At 38.6% G+C, this 21,296-nt stretch overlaps 1 protein-coding gene across 6 annotated transcripts in view; it reads right to left on the bottom strand.

Moving 5' to 3' along the window:
• Positions 1–2,083: 2,083 nt before the first annotated feature.
• The window catches only part of PPFIA1 (PTPRF interacting protein alpha 1), a 93,768-nt gene continuing 74,555 nt past the window's right edge, over positions 2,084–21,296 (bottom strand). For 4 of the 6 annotated variants that reach the window (XM_054025725.1, XM_054025727.1, XM_054025729.1 and 1 more), the window contains 7 exons: positions 17,934–18,109; positions 17,752–17,849; positions 16,373–16,548; positions 15,675–15,743; positions 10,985–11,150; positions 9,487–9,557; positions 2,084–3,645 (listed from right to left, as the gene is read on the bottom strand). In XM_054025725.1, coding sequence (XP_053881700.1) covers positions 9,499–9,557; positions 10,985–11,150; positions 15,675–15,743; positions 16,373–16,548; positions 17,752–17,849; positions 17,934–18,109 — 744 coding nt within the window. In that variant the 3' untranslated portion in view covers positions 2,084–3,645; positions 9,487–9,498. Of the gene's footprint in view, positions 3,646–9,486; positions 9,558–10,984; positions 11,151–15,674; positions 15,744–16,372; positions 16,549–17,751; positions 17,850–17,933; positions 18,110–20,830; positions 20,858–21,296 lie in introns of all 6 variants that reach the window. The other 2 variants (XM_054025723.1, XM_054025726.1) reach the window with 1 other exon arrangement.

Here is a 21,296-nt window from a genome sequence, read left to right as displayed (position 1 = left end):
CTCAGAGTGGATTAGCTTATGCTTGTACCACTGCAATATGTATTTTCCTCTAAATATTCAGATATTCAAAATTCAGACTATGAGAATAATATATTAATATAGGCAGTTTGTTCTTATAGCTTTCTAATGGCCAGAAATCTTTAAAGTTACTCAAACTAATGAAAAGAACATTAGCCTTTTTCCATTTTCCTTTATGCAAAATAAGACATTGAGTGTTTAATTTACTCAGAGTGGAAAGTGGAAGGATACACCTTAAACATTATTGAATTACTTTCCAGATATCAGTTGAAACAATAAAATTAGAGCTGTCAAGTGATTAAAAAAATTAATCATGATTACACGATTAAAAATAGAATACCATTTATTTAAATATTTTTGGATGTTTTTTACATTTTAAAATATATTGTATGCTGGGGTGTAATTGAAATCAAAGTGTACAGTACTCACTTTATATTTTTATTACAAATATTTGTGCAGTAAAAAAAATAGTATTTTTCACTTCATCTCATACAAGTACTGTAGTGCAATCTCTAGCATGAAAGTTGAATTTACAAATGTATGTACAAAAAAATAACTGCATTCAAAAATAAAACAATGTAAAACTTTAGAGCCTACAAGTCCACTCAGTCCTACTTCTTATTCAGTCACTCAAACAAATTTGTTTACATTTGCAGGAGATAATGCTGACCGCTTCTTGTTTATGTCATCTGAAAGTGAGAACAGACGTTTGCATGGCACTGTTGTAACCGGCCTCGCAAGATATTTATGTGCCAGATGCGCTGAAGATTCATATATCCCTTCATCTTCAACCACCATTCCAGAGGACATTCATCCATGTTGATGATGGGTTCTGCTCGATAATGCTCAAAACCATGCAGACTGACGCATGTTCACTTTCATCATTTGAGTCAGATGCCACTAGCAGCAGGTTGATTTTCTTTTTTGGTGGTTCAGGTTCTGTAGTTTTGGCATTGAAGTGTTGCTCTTTTAAGCCTTTTGAAAGCATGCGCCACATCTCACCCCTCTCGGATTTTGGAAGGCACTTCAGATTCTTAAATCTTGGGTCGAGTGCTGTAGCTATCTTTAGAAACCTCACATTGGTACCTTCTTTGCGTTTTGTCAAATCTGCAGTGAAAGTGTTCTTAAAATGAACAACATGTGCTGGGCCATCATCTGAGACTGCTATAATATGAAATACATGGCAGAATGTGGGTAAAACAGAGCAGGAGACATACTATTCTCTGACAAAGAGTTCAGTCACAAATTTAATTAATGCATTATTTTTTTAACAAGCGTCATCAGTATGGAAACATGTCTTTTGGAATGGTGGCCGAAGCATGAAGGGGTATACGAATGTTTAGCATATCTGACACGTAAATACCTTGCAATACCGGCTACAAAAGTGCCATGTGAACACCTGTTCTCACTTTCAGGGGACACTGTAAATAAGAAGCGGGCAGCATTATCTCCCGTAAATGTCAACAAACTTGTCTGTCTTAGCGATTGGCTGAATAAGAAGTAGGACTGAATGGACTTGTAGGCTCTAAAGTTTTACACTGTTTTGTTTTTGAGTGCAGTTATGTAACAAAAAAAATCTACATTTGTAAGATACACTTTCACAAACAGATTCCATTACAGTACTCGTATGAGGTGAATTGAAAAATATAATTTCTTTTATCATTTTTACAGTGCAAATATTTGTAATAAAAATATAAAGTGAACATTGTATATCTTGTATTCTGTGTTGTAACTGAAATCAATATATTTGAAAATGTAGAAAAACATCCAAAAAATTTAAATTAATTTCAATTGGTATTCTATTGTTAACAGTGCAATTAAAACTGCCATTAATTGTGATTAATTATTTGAGTTAATCAAGTGAATTAGCTGCGATTAATCGACAGCTCTAAATAAAATCAACATTAAATAAATTGAATAATATAATGGATCATTTGGGAGCTGGTGACAAATGCAAACTTTGACCTCCATCACAAATTTAAATTGAAGCCATATTGAACATCAGTTATCTGCTGAAAGAATCAGTCATGTCTTCATTTGAAGCGAGATCCACATAGCAGCAATCAATTGTTAAGATACTTTATTGACAACTCTCCAGCACTCATCACAAAAAATAGCTTCATTTTTGCATACGATTACATCTTAGTTTTTTCAATAGCGTTTTATTGGCAGTGGAAAATGCTTCAGAGCTTTATTGAAAGAAAGCAATAAATAATACTGTGGTAAAAATAGTTCAAAGTACTTAGGCTGTACATACTTCGTTACATAATCAGAAGTACACAAAAGATTATTAGAAAAAACATGAAACAGTAACAATGAATTTCAGTTGTACAAATAAACTAAAGAGAAGAAACCAAACAAGGGGGGGAAAAAAAGAAAAAAAAGACATGCTATATATATTGTTGCATAATAAATAATGCACCATGACCTGAACAGATTTCTTACTGGCTTTTTAATGTGCCATTCAATGATACATTGTCTACGCAAAGCCTGAAATAGCTACAACCATCAAAAATTTTAAAAAATCTGGACAAATTTTTAGAACAAGTTTACAAACGAATGCAAAAAGATGACTTACATAGGAAAAATAAGGCCTTTATTAGAAGTTGCACTACTTTATTTATTCTTCAGCATACTGTGCCTTCATCTTTTACTATCTTTTTTTACATTAGACTGCAGTGCTTCATGATTGGTCCGCTAAGAATAGTTGCATCAGTGTCTTTCCACAAATGTTTTTAATCAAACGGATATGGGAGGAAAGCACTTTTTGTGGCCTGTGGATTACTAACAGGAGCTATTATGAAGTCCTTCTTCCTTGGCTGAGAGAAAACATTTCTCAGTTTATGGCTTATGTTCAGTCATTGTAAAGACATGCTATACAAATACAGCAGACTGGAAGTTATGAAAGAGTTAACCAATTCTAAAACATGTTCCATAGTGTTATAGTGTTCCCCCGTTTTAAAAATGTACTAAAGCATTAAATGAAGACAAATTCACACTACCTGACAAATTTTCTTTGTGAAAAAGGTACAACTATCAACAGAAAAAAAAAATCTATTAGACCTGCTTACTAAAACGTTTATCTCAATGTTTATCTAAAAAAGGCTGGTTTATTTAATTTTTAGAACTAGTTAATATTTCCAAAAAAGAAAATATATACTGCTTGGTGTCATGATACTTTTACAAAGACAGTAAAATCCTTTTCACCTTCAGTTTCATTATTAAAAAACCCAATGATAATTACAATAACTGCATAATTTACAAAAGCCCTATATTGCTGATAGGGACATATACTTACAAGCATTACAGTACATTCAGTTGGAAAGACTAACAAATTAAGGATAAAATCAGCAAGGATTTGATTTAAAGACTGAATACAGATGGAAAAGGTAAGTAACTATATAAATGAAAAGTCACATAGGTTTACTTAAATATAAGAAACATTTAATTCTAAAATATTTTCTCTATGGTACTCATGAATTTATTTGCTAATTAAAAACTCTGTAATAAAATATCTCAAAGTGTCCTTTTAACAAGTATTAACAAATTAAAGATTCCACTGATTTCTAAAATATGGTCTTTGCGTTCAAAATGCTGCATATCACCGGTAGAAATAGTGTGGGTAAACTGCAAAATAAAAAAATAAATGTGTTACACGGTGTCTCAAGATTAAAAAAAAAAAAAAAAAAAGCAAACATGCATTACATTACAAGTTTCTCAGTTAAACAGCTCATTGTTGTGGCATGTATTAATAGATTACTACCATTTCATGAAGTATACAGTTCTATTTGGTCCCTATATATGTTTCAGTTGCAATATGAGACTTGAGGCCAGAGGTCAAATACCTTCAATTTCCAATAAGAGATTAACATTTTTTTTTCCTGGATGATCTTACTGTGTAAAATATATATTTAAAACAACAACAACGTTAAGGCAATTGGAGTTAAGAGCTTTAACATTGACAAAGAAATGTTTTTAAAGTATCTACTTGATTTATACAGGGATGGATCCTGCTCATTTACACTGACCTTCACCTGCAGTAGCTTCCTTTCTCAGTATTTTATACTACAGAGCTCTTTTAGAGTGCCTTTATATACTAAAGGCTACAGACTTTGAAGCCACAACTATAGTAGGAAATTTATCTATTGCTATGAAAGCTTATCAGCACCAAGTCCCCTGGAGCGAACATTGAAAGTAATTTCACTAGGAATACAGATGATAAAAATATTTTAAGCACCACTACAGAAACATGATTTTCGCTTGCAAGTGACAGACTTAAATCAGACAACCTCTGAATTTCTGTCTGTTCTTTAAGAGGCAACAGAGATCGATTTGAGATTTGTATCTGATGTAACCTAGTATGGGGGCTCCTTCCCACATTATTATAGGATCTTCTGAGGTACAGTTAAAGGGCATCTTCTGCACATCTACCTATTAAGGCTGTGAATTTGGAAAACTAGAGACTATGAAAAATGACACACTCTCCTATTTTGCATATTATATGAATATGTACTAAGACATTTACATAAGCGTGTATTACATACATTATCTCCACCTGCTTCCCCATCTATACCCACCCATACCATGATTTGGCTCATTTTCAAGTTCCCCATGTCATAGCCCCACCACTCTGGTACCCTATGTGCCCTCTTCAAATCTTCCCCAACACCATGTGAAGTATTTGGAGCTACCTGTAATACTTTATGAATATTATATGTTCCATGTATTTCTTATTGTGTTTGATACAGGATTACATGGGGTTACCTGCATCTATGCAGGAAAGGAGACAAGAGCTTCAGGCAGCCCCATTTACTGTAACTTAAGGACAATGAAAGGTGTCTTTCACTTTAAAGACCATGATGAATTCAACAGTCTGGCATGGCACAGAATACGGAATGTCCACGCTTATAAAGGGGGGGGAACCCCCAAAGTGGGAAAACTGGAACAAAACTATTTGTAGTTATGTTCCTGAAAAATGCTACTTTAAGAGAAACAATGTCAAACGAATCCAATTACCCCCTAAGGATTAACGTAAATGGGGGGATGGGAGGTGTTAGGTTCCAGGGAAATTTTTTTTTGCCAGACAAAAGACTATATTATATATATAGAGAGAGAGAGCGAGAGAGAGAGCGAGAGAGAGAGCGCGCGCCAGACCAGTTGGGAACAGCAGAGTAGCAGAAGGGAGATATACTGGCCACTGGATAAGTAGTTTTCTGTTCCCTGAGTGACCAGAGCAGGGGCTGCTCCAGACTAATAGACCACCTGACTCCAATTAACCTGCTAAGAGTTAGTTAGTGAGGCAGTTAAGCACCTGACTCTAAGGCCCCTCTGATGCTATAAAAGGGCTCACTCCAGTTAAGCCAGGGGGAGCCAGAGGAGAGGAAGTGTGTGTGAGGAACTGGGAGCAAGAGATGTGCAAGAAGCTGAGAGTGAGTAGGCGTACTGCTGGAGGACTGAGAAGTATAAGCGTTATCAAACTTCAGGAAGAAGGTCCGGTGGTGAGGACAAAGAAGGTGTTGGGAGGAGGTCATGGGGAAGTAGCCCAGGGAGTTGTAGGTGTTATGCAACTGTACCAGGAGGCACTCTAAACAGCTGTAGTCCACAGAGCTCTGGGCTGGAACCCGGAGTAAAGGGCAGGCCCGGGTTCCCCCCATACCTCCCAACTCCTGATCAATCACAGGAGGAATTGACCTGGACTATAGCTTCTACCAGAGGGGAAAGTCTCTGGACTGTTTCCTGACCCATAGGGTGAATCTGTGAAGCGAGCAAATCCACCAGTAAGCGCAGGACCCACCAAGGTAGAGGAGGAACTTTGTCACACACACTCTCTCTCTATATATATATATACATATACACACACACAGTACAAGTTTTAAACAAACAATTTAATACTGTACACAGCAATGATTGTGAAGCTTGGTTGAGGTGGTGAAGTCAGAGGGTGGGATATTTCCCAGGGAATGCCTTACTGCTAAATGATGAACTAGCACTCAGCTGAGCTCTCCAGGGTTAACACATTGATGTTAATGTAGCCTCACAATCTACAAGGCAGCAGGAATGGAGGGAGGAGAGACAGCATGGCAGACACAGACACACAGTGTGTGTGTGTGTGTGTGTGTGTGTGTGTGTGTGTGTGTGTGTGTGTGTGTGTGTGTGTGTGTGTGTGTGTGTGTGTGTGTGTGAGAGAGAGAGAGAGAGAGAGAGAGAGAGAGAGAGACGCATTGCCCCTTTAAGTTCGCTGACCCTACTCTCAGTACATTGCCTTTTTAAGTAGGCTAGCAAGTTGAGACAGCAGTTGCTGCCAGCAAGATCCCTCCCTGAGCCCTGTTGTGTCCCGTTTGCCCCTGCTGCTCTGTCGAAATGGAATAAAGTAGCGGGGGGAGGAGCAGAGGAAGGAGGACACCCTGACATTAGAACCCCTCTCCCCTCTGCACAGCAAGCAGGAGCAGCACACAGCAGTGGAGGGGAGGGACAGCTGAACTGCCCGGCAATTGATAGCTTGCTAGGCAGCTGCTGCACCGGGAACTTAGGGGAGCGGGGAGCTGATCGCGGGGGGGAGGGGGGAGCTGCTGGTCCACCCTTGTTCCAAGCCCCCACCAGTTAGCTCCAATGGGCTGCTCTTTCTACAGGCAGTGGACAAATCAGGTGGCTGCCAAACAACATGATAAGGGAGCATTGTGCAACTTTAAACAAGCATGTTCTCTAACTGATCAGCAACATAACAACGAAACAACAAATGTTAACCAGGATGACTTTAAGTGAGGAGTTACTGTTGGTTGTTGCCCGCCAGGGCTGCCTCGGGCACAGGTAGCCCTATGAGGATCCCCTGCTGCTCCCTGGAGTCGGATCTCTGGCTGGGCTAGGGGGTCTGGCCACAGCGGTACCATTGTGTATTTCCGGGGCGGACATGTGGACTAACACAGGTCCTTTCCCTGAAGCCCCCTTGTCCTGCAATGCCAATGGGCCCTTCAGCTTCAGCTGCTTTTTGGGCACTGGGGAAGGGGAATGGTGACAGGCGGGTTGTGGTGCGTTATGCGCTGACGCCAAAGTGTTAGGCATGGAGTCTGACTGGGAGAGCTCCAAAGCAAGACAAAGCGCATCCTCCACGAGGAGGGCCCTCAGATGGATATCCCACTCCCTTTGAGTTTCAGGACGAAAGTTCTTGCAGATCCTGCACTTGTCTTTTCTGTGTGTTTCCCCCCGACATTTCAAACTGCTATTGTGGGAGTCACTAATGGGCATCGGACGGATACACGATGAACATGGCTTAAAGCCTGGGGAATGGGCCCTCCGGCGAAGTCCCAGCCGGGACTCTAACTACTAAAACTACTGAACGCTTAATTTAATGGTCAAACTAAGTACCTAAAAACTAACTACAAAGGAGACAGAACAATGGGCTGAAAAAACGGCTAAAGCTCTTGCAATGCAGCCAAGACACTCCAACCAACCATCACGGGTGGTAAGAAGAAACAGAGGGCATAGTGTTGCCGGCACCTGATATACCAATGCATAAGCACGGCACTCAAGGGGGCTCTGCAGCCAACCCTACAAATACCGGTAAGGCAAAAGTCTCTGACGAGTGTGCACAAGGGCGAGCATGCTCCTAGAATGGAATCGAGATGAGCAAGCACTCAAAGAAGAATGTTGTGTATGGGGGAGGAGGTGCCATAAAGGCTCCTAATTCCCCTACCAGCCTGGCAGATGTGATGTCATGAGGAAAGCCACTTTCATTGAAAGGTGGAGTAGTGAACAGATCACTAGTGGTTCAAATGGGGGTCCAATAAGGCCCTGTAACACTAGATTGAGGTCCCAGGATGGAATATGGGCTCGTATTTCTGAGTAAATGTTATGAAGGCCCTTGAGAAAATGCTTGGTGGGGTGAGCGAAGATCGACAACTCATCCACCTTGTGGTGGAATGCTGTGATGGCTGTGAGGTGTACTCTGATTGACCTCATGGAGAGGCCGATTTCTTAAGTTCCAATATATAGTCCAGTACCAGTGGTAGAAGAGAGGAAACCGCCATGATTTATGCATTTTGGCACCATGTATTGAATCGCCTCCATTTGTGGAAGTATGTATGTTGTATAGTTGGTTTATGACTCTTTAAAAGAATGTCCCTTACTTCCTCTGAACAGGTCATTTTGATTTCTCAGAACCATGGAGTAGCCACTCCTTGAGGTGGAATCTTGCCAGGTTTGGGTGGAGGGCCTGGCCCGCATCCTGAGAGAGGAGATGAGGCAGAAGAGGAAGTGTGTGTGATGGGCACCCAGCCATCTTTAGGAGGCAAGGAAACTACATTTGTCAGCCACGTGGGGGCTTTCAAGAGGACTCGTGTCCTGATCTTGTGTATGACCCAGGATATAAGAGGGGTTGGAGGAAAGGCATATATTAGGGGTGCATCCCATTTGATGAGAAAAGCATTGCTCAGGGAGTGGGATCCCAATCCTGCTCTGGAGCAGAAGTGTAGGCACTTGGCGTTTTGGGTTGTCACAATAAGGTCTATAGTTGGGAACTCCCTATTTGAATATAGTCTGTAGTACTCCAGGTTAGTTTCCCACTCGTGGTCCTGGGAAAATTTTCTGCTTAGTGCATCTGCTGTGGTGTTTTGGCATCCTGGGAGGTAGGAAGCTGAGATGTTGATGTTGTGACTGATGCACCAATTCCATAATAGCATGGCTTCTGTGCACAGGGATCGTGACCGTGCCTCTCCCCCCAACTGTCAGTTTATATAAAACAGGCAAGCAAAGTTGTCTAGGAGGATCTTTATAGTTCTGTCTTTGATCACAGGTAGGAAATGGGAACATGCATTGTGAACTGTTTATGCTGGCTGTTTGTTTATAGAGTCAACGGGAGAGGGCTCGGGGGTCGATTTATCACATCAAGACTAGACGCAATAAATTGATCCCTGCTGGATCGATTGCTACCCACTGATCTGGCGGATAAGCCTTACTTAAATTTTCCCATTACCTCTTTTTTCCCTGAAACTAGAGCAACAGTACTCTGCCCACTTTGAATGAAAACTATTCACTTGACCCTCTCAAATCAGATTTCACACTCTCGGTGTTTGAGATGTCATAATCCAGCTAGGACTACCAGCTGACCCTGTAAAGTCCTTGAGGAAAATCAAAGTAGATAAGGCCTAAATTCCTAATGTAAAGATGACCAAAAAGCCAACACTTTTTGCAGAAAAATCCTTTCATGCCTTTTTAAAAATATATAATAAAGGAACAAAAAAAGAAAAAGACCAATTATTTTCCTTTGCAAATTAACTTTAAAATTAGGATTATATTATGTAAAGGTTGACAGCCTTAGCTATAAGGAACCACCTTAAAATTCTCAATTAGGTGTTTTTTTTTTTTTTTTTTTAAACATTTAGATATTAATAGTTTTTGGATTTGGTTTAAACTTTAAAATTTATATTCTACAAAGTGGCCTATTTTACTGCTATACCTATCCTTTTTACTCACCAACAGACGCCTTTAACAGGAGTAAGTCCTTACTGTAGTGGAATCCAGCCTTTGTGTTCCTGATACATTGCCTGTTTCAACAATCATAGAAGGAAGACATGCAGAACACAGCATGCAGTTAGTCTTCAAAAAAAAAAAAAAAATCACACAGCAATGTGATTACAGCTATTGTACACGCTCAACTAAGGTTACAATAAATTAGAAAAGCAGAATTTAAAACACCTTTAAGTTCATCTATTTACTAGTTCCAGTTTCAATGCTTAGCTTGACAAAAAATTCCTAATAAAACAATACTCATGCAAGCTAGGGCACTATAAGTGGCAGAAGTGAATCATCTTATCGAGAAGTACAACTATTAATATTCTGCTTTACAAGATTTCTCTCAGTTTTTGACCGCACAGAAGAAAACTTGAATTTTTAGAATGTGAATGTTTAATATTTTACATTTAAATCAAGTTAAACATTATATGGTGCAAAGAACTTCTGGACTGGATATTTTACACTAGTGAGTAATATTTAAAATTTTAAGCATCCCACTAACATTCTTAATATTTATGTGTAATATATCGGGGTTCTTCTTAAACTTCATGTATTTAGTTAAAGTGTTCAAACAAAATAGGCACACTACCAAAGACCTTTGGTCCAAATTTGACCAAAGGAAGTTCTCAAATTGTAATTGCCTGGTACATTCCATCACCAATAAAATTTTCCATTTGGCAAGCACTGATTTTTATCTGTGCTTTGTAAAACCAAAAATTAAAGAGAGAGCTTACTCATATGCTACCAAAAATTATATTTGTAATGTAGATACGATTACCTTTATATATCTCGCCAAATTCTGCTCTCAAGCACATACACATGGCTTTTAATAAAGTCCACACCCGTGGTAAAACTGTATTGTAACTTAATTTATCTTAAAAATACATTCAATAGTTAAGTGATTTACAAAGTAAAAAGAAAACTGTGCCTTTTACTACTACATTGTCCTGTATAAAAATAACCTCAAAGATTTCCCCCCCCGCCTTTTTTTAGATTAAATTTCCTACTTTTATTTTTGTTTTCCAGTAATTCTTATCAATGGACATTACTGCACTACCTTACATCTAGGCTTTACTTGTGCTCTTATCAATACTAATTAGAAATGTACAGCTATTGCCCCCTTTTCACAAGGTAAGAAAATATCAGTAAAATAGTTAGTGGAATGTCATCTTATTTCCATATTCAGAGATATGGAAAAAGTATATCTTAGCTAAAAAGACCTTCTAGTCTTTTCCTAGAGAAAAAAAAACCCTGAAAAGGAACCACATATCTGCTAGAAAGCTCACACAAGTTACTACAAAAATAAACCTACATTTGAAATAAAAAGTTTTACACATATAAACATGCACAAGGCAGATGCTTTTATGCAGATTAAAATTAAAACACTCTGGCTACTTAATTCACTTACAACCTCAAGCAAAAAAGTTAATGCTTAAAAATAGAAAAGTAGTTTTTGTACCATCAATTTGCATCTTCTTTGGCTGCATAGAAGGTGAAGACATTGAGGAGGTAACTCTGAAGTTTGCAGGAAGAGTCTCTGCAGATCCAGCAGCTAAGCCTCTTACGTCCTTTGGTCTAAACTTCTTTCTCCACGAAGGTGCTCGTCTAAAGCTTTTATCATCATCCTGTCAGATTGATCAGCATCATTAGTAATTCTAAAAACAGGATTATTTACTATAAATTAAAATTAGAGCAGGATCAATATCTTTTCCCACAACTCCAAGCGTCTATACGAGTCAAGGTGCTTAATATTTCTTGGAAAAAAAGATCTGGCTGCCTATCTTTAATTTAACTGCACATTAGTTTATATTTGTGATTTAGGATTTAAGACAATTCACAAATGCCATATAATCTAGTAGTGAGAAGTAAATGGAAGGGTTATAAGAGAAGACAAGAGAACACATATTTCGGGAATATTAACAACCAGGTATAAATTACTTTAAATAAACTCTTTGGCCTCTTAAATTCCACTTTTGCTGGAATATCTATATTGAAATATAGCAACAGGGCACAAAAGAATAGAGGAAAGGACTGAACGATAAACGGTACAAAAACCACAATAGTACTACAGTACCTCCCTAATTTATGCAATGTTTCATTTTTAAGTGATTTGAAACCTTTTAATAGGGCTATGTGGAATAGAGTGTATCCTCAAATTGAACTATTTCCTCCCCTCCCCCGACTCCCTAGTAGTGCATCTACAGCTTAAAAAATTATGTTTTTTAATTCACAAGAATGACACTGGACCTACTAACCAAGACAGCTGGTGCCCTGCCCGTGAAATACAAGATTTTTTTCTACTGGATATTGTAGGTTTATGTGCATATATATCCATGGATTGTTTATATTTATTATCACAACCCACTACAACTGATCTGGTTAAACATTTTGAATGTCAGTTTTTAATCTCAATTTCTTTTGGATTTAGAATTAAAATGGATGCAAATATCGATTCGTAAAGCAAGACCCCCATAATTTGCTCTGGCCCTTGTGCTGCATAGAAAGGCTGGAGTGGCATAAAAGTGCCCTAAAAGCTCCTTTTTATATTGTGGGAAGATTTTCTGGTGCAATCACCATGGAAGACAGCGGTAAAGGTGCTTTCCAATGAGCCCCCTTGCAAGCCGTAGTTTAGAGGGTAAGCTGAGGGTAGAAGGGGCATGTCAGGGTGGGGCAGCAACACAAAGCAAGGCAGAGATTCCAACTAGGCAGCGATGCAGCCTATAGTGCAGCTTGGGGAGGCAAATTAGACAGACACACCCTCGCCCCTTGTGTTGTCTAAATTATGGTAGGGACCCTGATCCAGTACTGCTCCAGAGAGCACAAGGGTGTCTTATGGCCACCGTAAATACCTCTTCCACCTCTTAAGTACATCTACATTACAGATTCCTTTCGATGGTATGTAGAATACATATCTGCATAGCCCCCCAGCACAGGTATAAACAGTAGTGTAGCTGGTGTGGCATAGCTTAGGCTAAGTCTACACTGGGGGAGACTGATTTAAGATACGCAAATTCAGCTACGCGAATATGTAGCTGAATTCGACGTATCCAAGCCGACTTACCCCGCTGTGAGGACGGCGGCAAATCGACCGCCGTGGCTCCCCTGTCTACGGCGCTTACTCCTACCTGCGCTGGTGGAGTACGTGCATTGATTCGGGGATCGATTGTTGTGTCCCGACGCGATAATTCGATCCCCGAGAGATCGATTTCTACCCGCCGATCCAGGCGGATAGTGAAGACAAGCCCTTAGGCAACCAGAGTAAAGATGTGCCTGAAGGGTGTGGGTATACATGTACATACCCTACATGCTTTCTACTCAATCACGCCAAACCTTCCCATCTACACTGGTATTTTTAATATTGTAGTGTCCTGCTGCGGGAGTCTTTGCCCTCTACAGGAAGAGACTCCCCCAGCTGGGAGAAGGCTCTGGCAGGAAGAGGCAGATGGGAAAGGCTTATTTTTTTTCCTGCTGCCTCCCATGGCCAAGTCTGTCTTTGGCACAGAAAAGACTCCAGAAGCTCCCCATTTTTGGAACCTTTCCCAACATCAGAGAAAGGCTCTAGCAGGGGAGAGGCAAGGGGGAAAGCCCTTCTGTCTGCCCTTTGCCAGAGCCTTTCACAGACTTGTAGCTACACATCACAGCATGGACGCAGCCTGGTTTTGGCTGCGCCATGCAGCTACATGTACAAAGCCTTAAAGTTGCACCACAAAATCTCAAAAAATTAATTCTTCAATTTCCTAATATGTAGTTGGAATTTACTTTAAATATGTCTTCTAAGTAGTAGGAGGAAGAAATAAATATTTACGTGAAGCTTTCATTAAGAATAATCCCAGCCTGCCTGAAAAATTAAAAACAGATCACTAGGCTATTAGTGACATATAGCTGTCTCTGGTAGGACATTCTGCACAAATACTATACAATATATTACTATGCAAGTTTGAATTTGGCTGGGAAACTAGGGTTTAAGCTCACTGCTTTCAAAAAGTACCATATAGCTTTAATAACTGCAAATGGAAAGATACTAGGTCTTAACTCTCTTCTGAAAAATGGGCACCTCCAGCGCCAATCCCCCTAGCACTATGTAGAGGCATCAGTTAAATACTGAAACAGAGTAAGTGCCACTTATTGAACTGCCATTACCACTACTACAACACTTGGGAGGCTTTCCACTTGGGAGGACAGATACTATCCTACATAAGAGATCTCACAAAAGCACTGCCTTATAGCATGGCTTGTAGCCCATGCTATAAAGTGCATTTGCTAACTGAAAAGGGAACAGCTTAAAAACATTTCTTGGAAAAAAAGATCCAATCTATTTAGATAACTGGGCACTAAAAGGAGGGGAAAAACAAACAACAGCTGATTGGGTGGACTTGTGAAAAAGGAGTGGCATGGGATACAGCCTTCAGAAGAAGAAAAAGTTCTGCTTTAAATTGTTCTTTGTAAAGAAGGCAGACAGTGAGAGTGGGTGAAGTTGGAACTATCCACGCCTGTAAAAAAAATGGCAAGTCATAAGCTACCTAAAATGCTGTGCTGTGGAAAAAAGCAGTTCATGTAACACAGAATGATGCTGAACTATTTAGATGAAAATCAACTGGGTCCCACTTGCTAAAAACAGCACTAGAAAAGAATACTAGAAACCAAAGGGAGCAATAATAGATGTAGCTTTCCTGGGACTAGCTCTCTCACTGAAGCAAGTAACTTTTTCCTTCTACCTCTGAGGTTATGCATGGCCTCTGGAGGGCATTCTGATGATTTTCATGAATCTCTGCATTGAAAGTCATCAGATTATTTAGCACTCTTATCAAGAGAAATAGGATGTTAAACATTGTTACATATGTTCTGGGGAAATCCACTTCCTCGGAGATGTTTCAAATATTCATAAAACCAGTTTGTAAGTTCTGTCATGGGACAGTAAGTTCCATCATAAAAGTATACTTGTTCTTTCTTCACCTCAGCAGGTAACAAATTTGCAGTCTGCCTATGGTGCACTTTGCACTGCACATCTGGCTACATCAGCAGCACAGAAGTTCAAATGAACACATGCTCTTGAATATTTAATCCCCCACTGATGCCACTTGAAGAATAAAACTTAAATTTGTCTTTCATCTTATCGCTACTGTTTTTATTTTCTTTTTCAACTTCCATAATGTTACAGTATCACTTCTAACTTTTCATTTAACAACTGTGACCTTCTACTCTGTCCATGTTTTATAAGCACCTGAAAATACAGGTGTGCGCTAAACATCACTTCTGAATACAAATAACTACAGCATCATGATACAGTAAGATTTACTAACCCACTTGAGTATTAAGCAGCAATGATAAACACACTTTTTTCACCTAAAAAAGGCAACAGAGAGTTCTGTGGCACCTTTAAGACTAACAGATGTATTGGAGCATAAGCTTTCGTGGGTGAATACCCACTTCGTCAGATGTGTCGAATACATCTGTTAGTCTTAAAGGTGCCACAGGACACTCTGTTGCATTTTACAGATCCAGACTAACACGGCTATCCCTCTGATATTTTCACCTACATTACTTAAAAACTAAGATGTTCTTGCTTTAAAAATGCATTCAGATCATAAATTGAATAAGGATACAAAGTATATGAGAATTTGGTAATTTTATCTTGGTTTACATTTTACAAGTTATAAAGCCAACAGCCTACTAGTAGTGTGCTCAAGAGAGACCCAGAATTAGAATAGAAGGAGTGCTGCAGATTAAGGCTAGGTACACTGGCCAAAATACATGCTTACACACATCTATATATACTATGTCTTATTAAATGAGTGTCAGTAGTCCCTCACTTACTTATATTTTAGGAAGAGAGATGGATTCAGACAAAAAGGCATTCTCTGGCACTAACTATGGTTAAAGTTACAGGCAAGACAAATTTGCTGAGCACCTCACACTTTGAAGTTCAGAATAATTCTGTCTAAATATGAGCCAAATATACACAAAATACATACAGTAACTCACAAAGATAAGAAAATTCAAGTTAAGGCTTCCACTTTTTAAAAACCATTCTCTGTATAGTAATAGTTTAAAGAGACTATCCAATCCAAATGCCTTCATTTTAATAGGTTGATCAGAGATCAGGCTTCTTCTTAATGCAAATTCAAACAGACCAATAAATCAAAACTCACCTCTTCAAATCTCCTGTCAGTGCCCATAACAAGAAGGTTATTAAATTCTCTCTCCAAAACAGCACGAGCCTAAATTAAAAATAAAAGGCATTAAAGTGAATCTTGAAAAGCCAACAAACCTATAGCACATTTAAAAAACTATTCCTATGTACACATTATAAAATGAATATATGGTAACACTATTATCACAGTATTGTGCAATATGGCATTAATTTAGTACTTGCTAAGTTGTAATTACACATTTAAGGGGGGATTTCCGTGCAGTCAATCTTATATCTGTGTCATGAAAATTCATATCACATCACATGCAAAATTAATGACTGCACAGTGAAAAGAGTGCTTTTTCTTTGCATTTATAGAGCACCTAGCACACCGTGGGTATTACAAGAGACAAATAAGTGATAATAAAGGATAGGCCAATTTATAGGAGAAGATGTGCTGTGAGAAAACAAACCTGTTTTATACAAATAAATTAATTAGATCACATGGTAGAAATTATGGAAAATTTTAAGTTTTATTGTGATATGTTTCCAAATCTATGGTAGAAGACACAGTATAGATAACATTCGATTTTTAAAATTTCTACAGTTGACTAAAACGATTTCTTGCTTACATAAAATTAGATTGTATGACAATATGGTTTATTAAAATGGCTAGGGAAAAAAAATCAGCAGACATGAAGTTATTACAGTTATTACCTGTGTGTTCTGAGTAGGTATTTGTAATAATAAAGCTAATGCATTGAAATCAAAAGTTTCCTCTAAGGCCACAAGTGCACCATGAACTCCACTTTCTATAAGGTTATTTGCATATTCTTTAAGACCGATTGACAGTACCCAGCGAATCATTCGGTCATTGCTCCATACAAGAACATCTAAAGAAGAAAAACAAATATGCTATATAAAACTGCATAACAAAATGTCTATACAAATAACTACAAGTCTTGTTTCTTCTATATTACATTGGCATAAGGTTCAGTTGCGTCACTTAGGCACAGGCCACAGCAAGGGGTGATACGGAGCCAACCAGTCTCTGGGAGAGTTCAGAGGGAGAAATCTGCTTGAAATAAGTATCAAATATTTGGGTTATTTAATTTGATATTCAATTAATTTTATGCGGTCTCTACATTTTCAATATGCAGCAGATGTTTTTATTGACAACACAGAATTCCTTTCTGTGCTCCACAGAGCAAAGGGAGACAGTGCTCATTGCCACACCTCTTCATTTACTGCAGTTTACGCTGTCCTGCTTTATGGGTGGGTGTGGAGAAGTGGGGGATATAGCCCACCCTCCTCCCTGCCTGTGAGGAAATATGGTTGGAGCAGTCCTTGTGCTCCTCAGACTTCATGGACTGCACCTTTTCGTCTGGCACTTATGTGGGTGGAGAAACTCTTTCCATCCCACAAACCCCTTTAACGGTTAGACATTCCTATCCTTGGAGAGCAAGGGCAATTCTATATTGATAGGTTATTTCAGTTCTTTAAAAACAGTGATTTTCCCTATAGCTTACTACTGCATTTGATCTTCCTTCTTCCTTGGGAATGCAGGAGGTAAGGTGTGGGCTTGAATTCCTACTCCTGCTTTCCCATTACCTCCATCCCCTCTTCAGTATTCACAAATTAACTGGATGTTTTTCATTAAAACAAAAACAAAAAAATCCACAGTAACAAAATGGTTAATATTTGCAAACTATCAGATAATTGTAGGCTTCAGAGTTACTGAAAAAATGGGGACAACTGTCATCTCAGAGATGTTTTCTGAAATAAAACAGTTTCTTTAGTTCACACTTGGAAAATTTTCTTCAGAACAATAAGGGTTAGAAACAAAATTAAATGAAAGCTAATTTCACAGCGCAATTGTTCTACAGTGGGTTCTATGGCATATTCTGTAGCTACAGAATTGTAGACTACAGAGGGCCCTACTAATAGGTCGCTTCCATATGGCATTTCTACGACGCCATGAAATAATACTTTCCAATTTAAAGTAATTGACTTAAATTTTAAAGTAATGCAATTTTGAGGCATCTTACTGGGAAGACTTTAAAATCTAAAGTGAAGCCAAGACAGAAATAGTTAACCTTTTATTTCATTCTGGCTTTCTTCTCTTCTTCTTTCAAGTTCTTTTCGGTCATAATTTAATTTTCGCAAACACATAATACCACACTGGAAACTGTTTCTGTTGGGAAAAGAAAAACATATTTAGGGATAAGCTAGAACACTTAATCAAGAGTATGATGAAGACTGCTTTAAGTCTATTTACCTATGAAAACTGTCAACCATTTTAAGTTGTCCACGGAGATCTTTCTTAGTCAAGTGATCTAGCATTCTAGCATCAACAAGACATTCCATGAAGTAGCTGCGGTATTGAGGGAGCCCCAAACTGGGGAGCCACTCATTGCCAATCCACTCATGGTTCATATCACCGTATGCTAGAGTCTGTTTTTTAAAAAAATAAGAATTAAGTGTGATTTACTCATATCAAAAGCAAAGAAACACTAAACAATGTCTTTCCCTAAACTTCACATTAGTATATAGTATTTTTAAAAGTTGCCTTGCCTTCCATTTTTTAACTGGTACTTTTTAGTTTGGAAAAAATACACTATGAAAGTTTTGAGTTGAAGTTTGCCACTTTACATTTAATCTTTTCATTGGAAAAGGATGCTTATTTAAAAAAGGGAATATAAAAACGTTCAGAATAAGTAAAATTTCCATTAATTTTTGTATCAAATTTTGATGACTTTTTGCATGTTCCTCAAATTCCGTTTGACACCATAAAATATAACAACATAACTGATGAGATATTGAACACACCATGTCTCATGAAAAAAATTGAAATTTTTTTCTGAAGTGGTGTAATGTATTTTATTTTCCTGTACTCTCCCCATTCAGACAGCCAAATTCACTGCAGACTTTTGAATATTAACAGGAGTTTTGGGGAATTGATACTGGTGAAAAAAAACACAAAACATGAAACATCTTTTTCTGGGCTCATAGCTGTAACTGCTATTCCCTATTTTGAAGGCTCCTTGTCTTTGAATGACAAGCTCTGGGGGAGATTTTTAAAGCACAGTTAGGTGTCTGACTCCAATTAAGCTTTGAGCTCAAATGACAGTTACTCTGCCAATGAACTAGCTGGAAAAGTAGTTTAAAGGGGTTTTAATAAAATGGCTACTAACTTTGCGTAACTGTCATTCTTCGAGATGTGTTGCTCATGTCAATTCCATGCTAGGGGTGCGCATACCATGTGCACAATTGCTGGAGATTTTTCCCTTTCTGGTAGCCATAAGGCCGGTTCTAGCATCTCTTGGAGCCCTGTGCACATGTACCGGTATAAGGGATGCCATTGGCTCTGTACTCCCTCATTTTCTTCTTGCCAGTAACTCTGACAGAGGGGTATGGAGGGTGGATCATGGAATGGACATGAACAACATATCTCAAAGAAACACAGGTACAGAAGGTTAGTAAAAGTTTTTTCTTGAGTGCTCGCTTATGTCAATTCCATGCTAGGTGACTCACAAACAGTATCCCCAGAGGTGAGCTTGGAGTTTACAGTCATGCCGATTGCAACACTGCTCTCCTGAAACTGGCATCACGACAGGCCAGTTGGGTGATGGCATAGTGGGACAAGAAGGTATGAACCAACAACCATGTCACGGCCCTGCAGATGTCCTAGATTGATAACTGCATGAGGAATGCTGCTGATGAAGCCTGGGCTCTTGTGGAATGAACTGTCATGATAGCTGGAGGCAGAATCTTTGCCTGCTCGTGGCAAGCCTGGATGCAGGTGATTATCTAGGATGAGATTCTTTGGGATGACACTGGTAGTCTTTTCATCTTGTCTGCCACAGTTACAAAAAACTGCATAGACTTGCGGAAGGGCTTAGTCCTTTCAATATAGAAGGCCAGGGCCCAACTAATGTCTAATGTGTGTAGCCTCTGTTCCTGAGCAATGCTGTGAGGCTTCAGAAAGAAGACAGGCAGAAAAATGTTCTGCTTGATACAGACCTCTGTTAGGGAAGCCCTGTGAGAGCAAGAAGACTGTTCCAAGCAACCGTCTCTGGCAGGAAGAAGGAATGGAGAGGGTGCAGATCCGGCGGTGCCCCTTATACCAGTGCATGTGGGTGGGACTCTAGGGGACAGTAGGGCCAGCCCTACAGATACCACTAAGGGAAAAATCTCCAGCGACTGTGCACATGGCACACGCGCACGCCTAGGATAGAATTGACATGAGCAAGCACTCGAAGAAGAAATTATACTTTCCATAACAGGACTGTGCTGGAGGCCAGAGAGGAAACAAGAAGTTGTACAGCCCAAAGATAGTGGGTTAAAGAAGCTCTCCTCAGTTATTTTACTTTTTATCCTTTTTCTATATAATAATATATTATATTCACACACCCACCCACCCCTGGACAGACTCCATCTCATTAGTTGAGGCTACAAATGGGACTTACTACAGATCTGAGACTGAACAACTGTGCAAGCACGACTATATTGGTGACACAAAAACACACTGTGCCTGGACATAGCATCTCTATGGTAATAGAAGTTGGCCAGCGATCATGGTAACGGTGAGATTGTATTAGGGTCTTCCATAATCGGCAGATATTTTCCTTGAACCATTGGCCTGACACAGAGCCAGCATCTCCATAGCATTCTAGGCTTTAGATGCAATAAGGAGTTATTTTGTATTAAATCAATTCTCTAACCATTTGGTCTGTTCTGCTGCTCAGTCCACAAAGTCATAGACCACAGTTTAAGAGAGAACAGTTTTCACATTAACTTGTTATAATGTCACAGAGGACAAACAGTTTAAGTAACAAACAATAAGCAGAACTTTTGAATATTCCTGTTATATTAAATAGACTTGGAAAGAGGAAAGAAAAACAATATATTTTATTTATAGACTTAGTCTTAACTTCTAAACAAAATATGGTTTTTTTTTTCAAATTTGTTCATGATGCATCAGCAAATTTTAAAATGAGTGAACTACAAAATATAGTCTGAGAATCACATTGCCAGTTTATAAGGTTAGTAATAATATCTACAAATTTAGATTATCAAAACATTCTTAGAGGAAAACAAAGATTAGCATTCATGCTCTAATTGCATTGTGTTGCTTTACATATACTGTATAATAAATTACATAAAATCTCCAACCTGAGCCCAGCTTCCCTCCTCATCTTCCTGATGTTATGTGGTTAGAAAAGCAAAAGAACACACAAATATTAGTATTTATAAGTTTAGTATTAAGAGCAAAGTTAAAAATGCAGAGCAGATGCAGTATCTTTATGGCATGCTAAAAATCTAAAGAATGCAAGCAACATGCATTTAAAAACAAACAATATAAAATTTAATGGAAGTAGGAAAATGCTTGTACTGATTGGGTTTTCTGTAAAGAAGAAATTTATGTGCAAATAAATTGTACACACAACACAGTTAGTCTGCCTTCAGTAAGAATCATTGTTGATTTTTTTTTTGTCCCCAAGGGAAAAAAAGAGTGAAGTGTGAATTATAATTTCATATAGGGTTAGTAACTAAAGGAAGCCATAATCCAAATACTTGAGCTATTTTAATACTTTCATTCTTTTGAAAGACTAAAAGGCACATGATTCAAGCAATCAAA

The sequence above is a fragment of the Malaclemys terrapin genome, chromosome 4, assembly GCF_027887155.1.
Source record: "Malaclemys terrapin pileata isolate rMalTer1 chromosome 4, rMalTer1.hap1, whole genome shotgun sequence".
Classification (NCBI taxonomy): domain Eukaryota; kingdom Metazoa; phylum Chordata; order Testudines; family Emydidae; genus Malaclemys; species Malaclemys terrapin.
Note: the sequence above shows the minus strand (reverse complement) of the source record. Positions and strands in the feature narration are given on the sequence as shown.